Source organism: Dermacentor albipictus, chromosome 7 (assembly GCF_038994185.2).
Source record: "Dermacentor albipictus isolate Rhodes 1998 colony chromosome 7, USDA_Dalb.pri_finalv2, whole genome shotgun sequence".
Classification (NCBI taxonomy): Eukaryota; Metazoa; Arthropoda; class Arachnida; order Ixodida; family Ixodidae; genus Dermacentor; species Dermacentor albipictus.
The window spans coordinates 80,680,947-80,694,187 of NC_091827.1; the positions used below are offsets into that span (position 1 = coordinate 80,680,947).

At 44.9% G+C, this 13,241-nt stretch overlaps 1 protein-coding gene across 3 annotated transcripts in view; it reads right to left on the reverse strand.

Moving 5' to 3' along the window:
• Nucleotides 1-13,241, reverse strand: part of LOC135899051 (uncharacterized) — a 40,234-nt gene that overhangs the window by 9,789 nt on the left and 17,204 nt on the right. For all 3 annotated transcript variants that reach the window (XM_070521341.1, XM_070521340.1, XM_070521339.1), the window contains exon 3: nt 6,106-6,213. In XM_070521341.1, coding sequence (XP_070377442.1) covers nt 6,106-6,213 — 108 coding nt within the window. The remainder of the gene's footprint in view (nt 1-6,105; nt 6,214-13,241) is intronic.

Consider the following 13,241-nt stretch of genomic DNA (forward strand, 5'->3'; position numbering starts at 1 on the left):
CGTTGTGATTTGTTTTACTTAGTGCAAGCTTTTATACAGGGCGAGTTCACAGCATTCCCTGCACTTCGTCGAAAGGTAGTGCATGTTTACGCAGCAGGTGTGGTGCCGCTTCTGCACGAGCGAGGTGCAGAAATCATAGAGTTTCATACAATAATTACTAGAGGGAACTCTGACGCTAGTGGCTACAGGAGATGAAACAAGAACGGTTGTGCCAGCATGGGAATTATAGGAAGTACATGGATTTGCCTAAACTTCGTCTGTTTGGCTGAAAACGGCTTCGTGACTTAATAAACTAGCCATTTTCAACAATATACTGTGTAATAAAAAAATAAACATCATTAAGATCATCCGACGACAGGATTCGAACACAGGAACTCTAGAACAGAAGTCTGATATTTAAACCATTAGGCCACAGAGGCACGTAACGACAAGTGAGTGCAACGCCCTGATGAATTTATCGCGGGCATACCAGTGCCTTGAGACGCTTGGCGCATTTCGATATTGGCACCTGGACAAGCTCAATCATTGCAATTAATAGCAATTATGCGTGTTGGCGGCGTCTTCTGCACTACGAAGAGTATAGACTGTGCTGAAATTTACGACAATAATATTTATATAGCGTATAATATACAAAGCCACAAGAACGTCTGTATTCACATGCACGAAGATCAGACAAATCCATTTGCTTCCTATCATTCCCATGGCGGTACGACTGCAGCGCCAGAGTTCCCTCTAGTAATTACTGTAAGAAACTCTAATACAGAAATCACTGAAGTGCCTGGCATCTTGTTCTGGAATAATAAACTAACTTTTGCTGTTCCATAAATCTTACTGGTCATTAATTTCAAGTTTTAGCACAGTCACATGTCTAGTAGCCAATTGTGGTATTTTGCATAAACATTGCAAAGCCAACTGTATTGAAAGTTCTCTCTGGTAAATTGGTTATGATCGAGTAGCATAGACTACTGAAGCAATCTCAGCAATCTCTGGAAGGCTAGTGAAGTCATTTTTTTTATCTGCAGCCTTAAAACAGCATTTGAGCATATGACACAGGCACATCAGATATGCAATATTTCCTTGACTCAGCAAGAAGCAATGCTTCATGTTCAACGAGGCTACCTCAATCGACGCAGTATTGGTGCTGTCTAAAAACAATGCCAATGCAGATGATCCAAATATTTCTCAGGGGCAACAGTTATGCCTCAAATCATGTTAGATTACAGTTTTTTTAAACACATGATCAGACCTTATTAGAAGTGCTTCTTAAAATCCTCCTATCTATAAGACTAGTCATATCTCTGTGCACAAAGGCTACTAATTAGGTCCCATGCTACATCATCATCTTAACAAAAACTTCACTTAGTAATACACATGCTGTGATAAGATTTCTTTGAGACCACATTGAGATGCTGTACAAGGTGAATTCATTATTTTTAAAATGAAGCTCCTGTTATTCTAAACGAGAGGAAAGGCAATTGAGGGTCAAAATGTTTCTTTATCACAGCTGGGAGATGCCAGGGAAGGCACCTGGAAACCTATTTGTAATTTTCTATTTAAATGTAGAAATGATAAAGGCAAATGAAAATGGTAAAAGAAAAACGACCAGCCATGGGTGGGGAAAGAACTTACAACCTTTGCATTAGGCACACGATGCACTAACCACTGTGCTACCAAGGCAGCATTCAACCGTCCACAATGGCCCCTCAGATTGTCGACGCTCGAACGCGGCCGTAGTACAACAGAGGTTAGTATATCACATGCGGAATATGAACGTTATGGGTCCGTTCTGCACCCACAGGTGGATGTCGTTTCATCCACTTTCACTTCCATTGAATTTATCATGTGTATACTCCATATAAAGAACTTGGAACAAGTTCCTGTATGCTTTCCTTGGCCTCATTATTTGCTGACTTCTTCCAGTTCTGTTACTTCCAACACTTATACATATTCTCATCTGGTAAGCAAACAGCTTTCAAGCCAGTTTTCTAGCCTTCATAAGGCCATGAACACGACCAAACATCGAGCGAAACAACTGTCTGCTCTCGAAAATTATTACCGCTTCCATTTACATACCTATCGCAGCCACAAGCAAAAGTCAATGGGCTAGATGTCCACAAGCCGCAGGTTTGACAGCAACATATTACGGTAACGAAAAACGATTTCCACGCTGACTTAGCAGCTGCGGTGTGCGCGAAGTGCCGCAGCCCTCGTTTGCCGCTCGAAATTCACATCATGATGACGGGCACTGCATCTTTTACATGAAATATTCCACGCTTTGCTCCGGAGCTCAATAGGAGGGCGAAACGCATTTGCACGTACCTGAAATCCGCATGCCGGAAACCCGTCGACGCTTCGGAACCCCGTACGGCCGCTTAGCATGGACGGGAGGCACTTCATCCGTCAATACCTTGTTTTCAAATAAAGTCTATACTCACTCACTCACTCTATCAAACATTTCACATGCGACATGTCTCACACCGATTATGCGAACACGAGAAAATGACGCGGGTCGCATTGCGACGCCGTGCAGCCGTGCATCCACCGATGAGCTGCGTGCGCGGACTTGCATAGAACAAAACCATACAAAACGTTAGGCGCGAGAAGATGGCGGCTCTCGTTGCGGAGACGAAGAAGCAGCTGTGTAGAGGTGAACCAATGTTGCCAACTGTTGGTGCCGACGTCATGCCGGCGGTGGTGGCTTTAGTGGCGTGTGTTGAGGCTGTCTAATTTTCTTATTTCTTTTCCCCGAACAGTATGGTTAACATCAATTCTTTGTTTACATTTTTTTTACTGTGTCCCTTGGCATTTGTTTTTGTCTTTTTATGCAAATAAGCGGTCAATTATGGCCTCCTAGATTCGCGTGCGCTGGCTTCGCAAGCAAATGTCGGAGGCCATGAGACAACGCGTAAGGATACGGCGTTCTTGTCATTTTTACGTTTCATCATCGGTACTTCAACTTAGAGGCGTAGTGTCCCTTTTTCCGGGGGTGGGGAGGGGGCGACCAAGACGGCATCGCTCAGCGGGGCGCGGGGGAGTAGGTTGGTGTTGCATATTATCGCGAAATTCGCGAACCCTGCGATTTTTTATAACGTAGGTATTTCTATACTTACCCAACAAGAAAAAACCATCCGTCCGTCAGTTCGTACCACACGATATCTTTCAAAATAGCACCCGCAGCAACGAGTGAATTCACCTTCATGCTAGCTGCGGCGAGAACATAGTGCTCACGAAGCTCTCAGCTCATGCCGCAATATGCGCTTTTCGACGATCACTTTCAAGATAGGTGTACGCGCGTCTTTCTTCAAAGCGAAGTAAACGGTGAGAACACAGTGCGTGAAGTTTGCAGCAGTGGGCACACTCTGTCCGCATTACAGTTCGCTTTCAAGATGCGGTTCGCGCGGCCGTGCAACAAGCAGCCGCCGCCGGAGAACGGTCGATAATGCTTCGACGCAGATGAGAAGGGCTAAAGAGCGATAACGGTGCAAAATGAACGGAACGTCACAAGCGCACCTGGCCTCGCCACCTGCAGTACTTTGCTTGCGCCATTCACTTGGCGCCGTCGACCACAGCAGCTCGTGTCGCCGCAGCGCTCTCGCTTATACTCGTCGGATCAAGTCTCATAACATTGATAACGACATGGACTGCATGTAGATGAGGAAGCGTCACAATGCTTACGCATACTCAGACAAATCCCAGAGGAGTTCCTGTGTGATTTTTTTACCGGAAATGTGCAGTCGGCTGTGACCTAGAGTTGACAATGCATGTAAGAGGGGTGCGAAGCTTTCCTTTCTATGAGAGTCTTGCCCAGCTCTCAAAGATCTGCTCAAGTTAGACTTGTTTATGGCTGTATGTGGTTTTTTTTAATTGTCGAATGCCCTCGAAGCGCCATGAATCCTACTGTGTAATGACATTAGAGCAGTATTCACGTCCAAAGAGAAATGCAGCGGGTAATTGGGCTGCCTGAGGTTTGCGGCCTGGCGGCAGCTCCCGTCCCCTCCCTCCTTTCCGTTGACAAGTTAGGGGAAGGGGTCTAGAGCAATCTTACACCCCCCTTCATACAGTGGCATAGCCAGAAAATTTTTCGGGTGAAGGGGGGGAGGGGGGCCAATTGACCATGGAGGGGGAAGGAGCAGGGCCATTGCCATCGTAGCAAAAAATTTACTGTTTGTGCGCGTTACAAGTTGCCCGGCGAGGCCCCCTTGGCTACGCCACTACTCGCCCCCCACCCACGCAATAGACGCAAATCGAGCTATCAGAACGTGCATGACGCGCATGCATGACATAATATGAATGACATGCCGCGAAGCTGGCATGGATGTCATGACAACATCATCATCATCAGCCTATTTGGACGTCCATCGCAGGACGAAAGCTTCTCCAGCGATCTCCAATACCCCTGTCTTGTGCTAACTAGTTCTACGTGCCTTCAAGTTTCCTAATTCCATCACGTCCACCTTATTCTCTGCCGTCCTCGACTGTGCTTCCCTTCCCGTAGCACCCATTCTGCAACTACAATAGACCAGCAGTTTTCTCCCTTACGCATTGCAATGTCTGCCCAGCATGACTTCTTCCTCTTGATGTCAACCAGAATATCAGCTATCCCCGTTCGCTCTCTAATCCGCATCGCTGTCTTGCAGTCTATTATCGTCGTGCCTAATATTTTTCATGCCATCGCTCGTTCCGCGGTCCTCAACGTCTTCCCAAGCTTCTTTGGCAACTTCCAAGTTTTGACCCCATACGTTAGTAACGGTAGAAAGCAATGATTAGCAGGAAGCTACGTGGTCAGGATTTGGTAACGCCTGCCGTAAGCTCTCCAACTAATTTTTAATTTTTGCTAATTTCCTTGATCAAAGGCCCCTGCGAGTAATTAACCTCAATAAACATATTTCTGCGCAGGTTCTAGAGGCTGACTGCCGACCATGACATTTCGTTCTTTCGCCAGGCTGCGGAACATTACTTTTCTCTTCTGCATACTAACTTTCAATCAGGCTTTTATACTTTCTGCGCTAAGGTCCTCAAACGTTTGTTGCAAATAGTCTGCAGCGTTGCTGAGTATGCCAATGTCATCTACAAACCGTAAGTTGGTGAGCTATTTACCGTTAGCCCTCACTCATAACCATTCCCAGTCCAACCGGTTGCACACCTTTAAGTATTCAGTGATAGCATTGTAAATATTTTTTCATTGATCATGCGAAGCCTTTTGCAGATATCTGGCTATGCAAAGTCATCTGGCTATGCAAAGTTAGTGTCATCTGTTCGATATCAACATTTGTGGGAAACTTCATTTTTGACCGCTGTTCGGAGTCACTGCGCTGCTGCCTAGATGCCCCGATCTTATCATTCTAGCTGCCTGATTCAAGCGCAGGTAGCGCGCGTTTCATGTATCCAATATCAACACGTCAACTGCCAATGTTCATTTATCATATACTGAATGCTTGTTCACTTTCTCCCCTATAATTATGGTGTAAATTAGAAAGACTGGGGTGTTCCAAGGGTGTTTTCTTTTTGAACACCCTTTTCCGGTAAGAAAGGGTGTTTCAAGGGTGTTTACAAAGGTGAAAAGATTCGTACACCAGCATTACACCCACAAGGGTGTGAAAATTTTAAGAGTGTAGGTTTATTCAGGCAGAGTGAGCACTACAACACACATGCAGCCAAGCAGGTGTTAAGAACATGTGGCAATAAATACTATATGGGGGGGGGGGAGTTCCGTAGGACTATTGTGGGGCGGAATAGGTAATTGCTCTTTGCAAGCGCGTGGCCCATAGGTGGCTCTGACTAATGCGAACAACCGTGATTGCCTCGCTGTGATTATAAGAATAATGAAGTAGACGCAAGCGCTATCCAAGGCGTCATCCTAGCGATGGCAAGCTCACTAGAACGTTTCTTTCTCTCTCAAATTGATGCAGCGGTTGTCTAATAAAAGCGTTTCTCTTTTCTTTTTTTCCTTTCACACGTATATGACCAGCGGCATCTGAGTTGGCCCCGAGTTCATGCTTCTTTTTATTCCAGAGCTGTTAGCTGCATCAGCCTTCACAGGCCCTGCGTCGCCTCTGCACGCTGAACAGCAGCACTCAATCCAACACGAAAAATTTTACAGCCTACCTCCGGGTCAGTCATGGCGCATCTCTCTATTTGCTTATGCACAGGATACGTGCAGACCGTCGGCCTCGTCAGGTACTTCAGTGAGTACGCCTTTCCAGCATCCACTTCCTGCGCAGACAAATAAGATTCGTTATAGCACCTGCGAGTCGTATCCAAAAAAAAAAGACGGCGATGCCAATATAAACCTCCAATCTCTTCCATATCATTGTTGTTGCGTTGAGTTTCAAAACCGAAAATCATTGTTTAAGCACGGAAAACATACTTCACAGCATACAGTAGCATTTTCGATTGCTTTGTTTGAATTTTCCGTTGCAGATAGTTCAACAAACCAAATACCCAACAAATACCAATTTACTGTGCTGATCCTTTCCGTAGTCAAATGTAATTTATTGCTCTTTTTTTACAGATGCAAGTTGCTTGTGGTAAAATCGGTGTAAACACTTTGTTTTCTCTTTCTTTTTGATGTGGTACTGCCATTCGACGCTACACGTGTGAAACAAAATAAAGGAATGTTACAAATGACACAGTCGCTCCGCGCAAACGGCCCATCCCGCGTCTCCCCACCCTTTCCACCGCCTCCTAATTAACGGGAGAATAATCACGACTAGTTCGTGTTACATAAATATTCTATCGTCGAACTCTTTTTCCACAGACAAATGGCTTAACAGATGAACCTTTATATTATATTTCCAATCTGCTAAAATCTGTTTTACTATTAGTTTCTATTCAATCTATTTTACCAGTAACAAATTTACGGTAGTTCATGTTCCCCTTTCGTCTCGAAATAAACCGACAAATTACTTTCTTTTTTGCGAGGGCTTACCTTCTGCTATGTTATTCGTCCGCCGAATGCTAGATTATTTTCTATTTTTACTATTGTTTGCATTTTGCAGAATTTTTAGCCCCTTTCGCCATAGACCAATTCATCATCATCACCATCGTCATCATCATCATCATCATCATCATCAGCCTATTTTATGTCGACGCCAGGACGAACATCTCTCTCTGCGGTCTCCAATTACCCCTGTTTTGCCATTGCGGACTCCATGTTCCACCAGCAAATATTGTAATTTCATCTCCCTACTTTATTTTCTGCCTCCCAGACTACGCTTCGCTTCCCTAAGCACCCATTGTTTAACTCTAATGGTGAACTATTTCGCTGCCCTACCCATTACACAGCCTAGTCAGCTCTATCTTTTTCTCTTAATGTCAACTAGAATATCGGCTATCTACGTTTATCTCTCATGCACGCCACTGTCCTCCTCTATCTTAATTTTACGTCTAAAATAATTCGTTCAATCGCACTTTACGTCGTCCTTAAGCTGTTATCCTGCTTCTTTGGTAGCCTCCAAGTCTCTGCCCCTTCAGGTGGTACCGGCAGAATGCAATAATTGAAGACTTTTTTTTAGCAATCGTGGTAAGCTCCTTGTAATAATTCGGTAATGCCTGGCTTATGCGCTCCAATCCGTATTTACGCATGTAATTTTTTTTTCTCATGGATCCCCTATGAGCGATTTATCTAGAGGTACTACTCAGATCGCAGAGGCTCACTGCCAATTCTAAAGAAATTACCACAACAAAAATAAAAGGGAGCCACTGAAATCAGGTGAGAAATTTCACAAGAATATGAAAATCGCCTGCATAATTAGGCATGAAATGAATGCTCCAATGGTCCCTCAAAAAATATAATACGGGATGATTGGTCTATTACATTCCTAACGCGCACATATTTCATCAATTTCCGAATAAGATTCATGAGCTATTTCCGTAATTTTCTCCGACGATTCCAGCTTGTAGACCGCGATAATGTCGACGTATACTGCATAATGTGACTTTTTTTCTTCACTCGCAGGCACGTCTCCCGTAGGCTTCGCCACCCGACATACCTAAATTGCCAGTGTGACGACGACGAGCTGCTTTTGCACGAAGTTTCTCCTTTTCTGCCTCGGTTAGACTACGCATGTATTCAGAAGGCATCTTTATAAACAAGGTCGAAGGCGAAGGAAGGACAAGTGCGCAATACACCCGGACAGACGATACTAGAGTCTCACTGTAATATAATTTACAGCCCTATAAGTAACAAGAGTGTAAATGTGTATATTACTCACACCCTAGGGTGTGGTATATATAACTGATGCCGTAAGGGTGTAAGTTATAGACATATTTACACCCTTTTTCCCATTTAAGGGTGTAAATTATTTCAGAGTGTGGGCTTGAAATTGAGCTGCGATCCTGTATTGTCGCACATGTCTACTGCCTGCGTACATTCTTCTTTTGTATTTCCTAATTTACATACGTTGCCGAGGCACTCGAGCATGACGCTACTTGATGAAACAGAGTAGCCTCATTCCGATCTCCCAACTGCCCATCATGCACCCCCCGTGGGCTGCTACGCACGAGGTCGCGGGATCATATCCCGGCCACAGGGGCTTCATTTTGATGGGGGCGAAAGGCGAAAATGCCCGTGTACTTAAGTTTTGCTGCACGTAACAAAACCTCAGGTGGTCGAAATTCTTTCGGAGTCCCTCCCTTTACGGCGTGCCTTATAATCAGATCGTGGTTTTGGCATGTAAGGCTCCACAATTTACTTTTCTTTTAACTTTCCCCTCCACAGTTCTCGTTGCCAATGCGTGCCGCCGCCTCCGTCCATGAATACCACTCGCTTTCCAGCCTCTGTACCAGTCCCCCAGCAGCGACATATACGAGGAGAGAGTTATCGAGAACAGATAGTCGTGAGGTACGGATCCGTGTATGCATAACTTATAATAAAGAAGCGCATAAAATTACGCGCTTATAATTTTATTTTTTTGTGGTTACCACCTCACTAAGGTAACGGAGAAAGTTTGAATTACGAACTATCTGAAGCCTCGCTCAGGATTATTGGCTGGTGGTATAAGGGTGCGGGCGGGGCTTCACTGCAGACTAAAGGTGCATCCGACTATACATAGCTTGAGGCAATAGGGCATATTATGTACCTGTATATACCCGCGCAGAAGTCTGACTTTTTTCCTATCTCTCCTTGAATAATACTGGCCACTTCTCATTCGAATATTTGACATCCGCCTGCACGTTCTTCTAAGCACTTGGATGCCTTGTGCGCTGGAACAGAGCGGCTTTCACGGGTTGCGTTCATTTTCAGTGACCGAAATTAGAGTTTGGGAAAAATACATTGGAAATACTGAAGCAGCCGTGAAGATCTGCAATATATTATGGAAGCTCGCCCTGATCGGAAAATGAAATTCCATGTCACTAACGTTTGAGACTCGACTTCCTTTAAATAATTCTCTCGGCACGTTTACAGTGATTGTCACCTGTCTCATACACAGAACTTTCCTCTTCTTGAGAGCCAGCGCTAGCCTCACTAACAAGCAATATCCTTCTTTGACTTGGCACGTAGTTCAACGTGTCAAGACAACAGCGCCATTTTCTACAAACGGCAAAAATAAAATCAGGGCAAGTAGATATCCCTATTATCCTACAATTAATTGGCAATTTTATGCATCCTACAGGAAAATATGGTTTTTAATCCTATTGGCGCCGGTTTTACACACAAAACTACGCCTTTATATATCAGAAAAGCGTACCTTTAGATAGGGCAAACACTGGTTCCCTCAAAATACTTGTTTCAATAAAAAAGGTGATCGTCGCTATAGAACGTTTTCCTATCTTGACTGTCGGATGTAATTGTGAGGCTATGACATGGTGTGCGGTTGCAGTTCACTTTTTTTCGACTAAAATACACTCCGCTGCACGTGGTTGTATTTCTGCGGCATAGCGTACTTTTTCGCAAGCGGAAACTGAAATCCTAAGGTACAAAAGCTGCTTAGTGGCTACTGAATAAGAAAGTTGCGGCCAACAGCTTGCAACATTTTGTTTTGCTTCATTGCGGCGTCAGACTTAAACCCACGATAGCTTACCTGAATTGGTGACAGCGCTCACGTAAGGTACCCGCCGCGCTTTCCGGTGTTTAGCTTTCGCCACTGTAGTGTAGATGGCCGCACTTACTAATGTCCTCGTAGATGTTTTTGGCGGACGGGCGTGTTTTAACGCGATTGCGTTAAGGAGCTCGTGTCGCAGAAAAGCCGGTGTCGTCGGCGTTGGTGTCGCCGTCCGCGGCGTTGGCCGTGAGCGATAAATCGCGGCAGGCACTTCATAAATAAAAAGCAACTTCCAAGATGGGCTGTTGGGAATCGAACCAGGCTCTCCGGAGTGTGAGACGGAGATGCTACCACTCAGCCACGAGTTCGATGCTTGAAAGCGGTACAAAATCACTTCTAGTGAATGCGGTGTTGCCTTAGAAACGTGCCGTAGAAGGTTATACTGCGGTGTATATCGGTAATTATCAGCATGTAACTTAGAGAAGTCGCAGTTACACAAGTAGCGAAGTACGTTTCCGCTACATTTCTTCTGCGCTTACCGCACACGCAGAGCCATCTTGCGGCAAACACAGAAGACCGCCTCCTCTCAATTTACGGCGCTGCCCTGACGGGTGGCACGCCACGCGCGCATTGGGGCTGTGGGGGGACCAGTGCCATGCGCGTCGTGGCCCCGACTCCCTCTCCCCTGACGATGCTTCGTCGTGCTCCCACACGGGTTGCAGATTCAAGCGCCGTTCCTTTCTTTAGATTGCTATCTATCTATCTCTCTACCCGTGCCGATCGCGACGTTTGGCTGGCGTAGATCGTTTCCCCCTCCGAGACACCGAGTCCTTTGGTTCGTTCCGTTTGCTGAGGCGCACGTTTCGTTGCCGCGCCGAACGATGCGTTGCTCGACGCTCGCCGCGTGATAGGTGGGTGCAAAGTCCGATGCTGGGCGCCTCGTAAGTGATCGCTGCGCCATAGTGCATTGTCTTAAACCCCTTGGCGGGTCGACGGGAACGCTGTCGCGTTCCACTCTTGAAGGCAAAGCTTAAGCGTCCTCCACTTTTTTTAGCACTTCATGGCAGCGAAGAAAATATACATTTCATTGTTCATGATTTGACCTTACCTCTGTCTGGCAACTTGCTAGCATTCTTTTTAGCCTTTATATAGTAGGCTGAAAAGGACAAAGCTCCTTAGTGGTTTGTTTTTTTTGTGTGTGTATGCGTGCGTGTGTCTATCAATACATCTTTTTGTAGTACAGTTAGAGCCTCCTTCTGTGCCACATGCTTGAACGTAAGCGACCATGTGGGACTTCAAGTGTGTTATTCCTTAAATAGTAGGTTGCAAGTGTTAAGGCTATTAGGTAGTCGTTTTTTTTTTGTACGTGTGTTTTGGTCCTGAGGATATTTACGTGCTAAACGGTGCGCTGAACAGGTCAGAAAAAGGGTCAGGGCTAGCCCAGCGTTTGGCGAAGGGTGTAGATTACTTAGACGAGTTGTCCCTCCGGGTGCAGATTGCGGTATACACGGTGCTGGAGGTACCTGTACCTGACAGTAACGTACAAAGAGCGGTTGTGATCGACAATGAAGCGATATAAAGAGTGAGTCGAGAAGAAGGTTTCGAGATTGTGGAGGTAAGCAGGCAAGTGAGAAGGTATGATGGTTTTAAAGTGGACATAATGCAATTCAATTTCAGCCTAGGGGGTGAAGTGGTCTGGCGACTACTTGCTGCGCAATAGCTTTGTTGGGACGCCAGTGGATGCTCAAGAGGTCAGGTTAGGTAGTAATGAAGACGGTCCCTTAGGGGAACCGCAGACTAGCATTATCGTCAGAAGAAAAGGAAAAGGGGGAAGAAAGTACTGAAGAGAAATCGCCGTGCAGTAGGCTACATTAACATGCAGGACGCAGAAAAAAAGCCGAATTGTTAGAGGTTGAAGAGCAGCTATACCGAGAACAAATAGGTTTGCAGGCGGCTAGCGAAACACATATTAGACGCTTTGAAGAACAACGAGTGATTCATAATTATGTTCGGGAAGGATGTAACAGAATAACTGAGGGAGAAAATGAGGGGGAACACATCATGCTCATGCATCAAGGAGCCAAATGGCAAAGGTAAAATTTAAAGTGTCAAGAACATCTTTCTATATCAGACATAGTGAGCGGAAGGAAGACATGGCTGAGCGTAACGTATTTGCGGACAGAAAAGAAATGTGGAGATAAGAATGAAGAGTTAGTGGAGTACTTAAATGGTGAAATTAAGGGTCTCGGTAAATATAATGAAGTTATTTTGCCAGGTGACCTGAATGCCGACACGCAGGACCTAGGTTGTTTAGAGCCAACAACTGGAAGGTAGCGCTAGATCTCTGGGAGCAACGTTACCTTACTATAGTGATTACGGGGCCTAAATGTCGTTGCCAGATCACATGGAAAGCCGGAAATAACCAATTGAAGACTGATCGCTCTTTGAGAACAGAAAGAATTTCTGATATGCTGAGGGAACTGGTCATTGATGAGGAATGGTATAGCAACATAACGAGTGTCCATAAAAGCATAATTTTGAAACTGGGGTATCTAGTTGGGAAATATAGTAAGGAGCATGGAAAGATCAGTTTATATTTTAACGAAAAGCAAACAACAAATATAGTCACAAGAGCAGACAAACAACTTGGGACAAAGCCAAGCAAAAAGTTAAATTATCATCAGCTTCTTAGTGCAATAAAGACAAAAGTAAAGAATGAAAATCAACATGTCTTTTAGAAAAAAAATGAGAAGCTCATGGAACAAGGAGACATAGGAAGCAATTTATGAGCTGCAGAGAGCATCACGAGAGCATAGACAAGCAACAAAAGCGCAGTTACTGCAGGAGGAAGCCCACAGAAAGTGGAAATGTGCGGGGACAACAAAATCTACGGTTCAAATACTGTTTCAAGCAAAGATTAAAGGTGCAGCTGAACGTTGGTTGTCAGAAATAGAAAAGAAAAAGAGGGTTAAGCCAAGAATATCTTGAAACCGCATCAACTGTCAGGCAGAAACCTATCCTAGACAAAGAGTGAAACAAACCCCAAGGGGACGTGGCATTAAATTAAATCCGAAAAATACCCGTGAAATTACTTAAAGGTAATGATGATGTCGATACTGAGAGAAAAATGAGCATGAACGAGAAATACACAGAAAATGATCTAGTGGTCAGAAATTTTCAGTGGCGGAAAGCCGCACAGAAAATTTTTAAGTGCACAGCCGCAGGGTTAGAGGAGCTTCCCGTCGAGCTGATTAATGA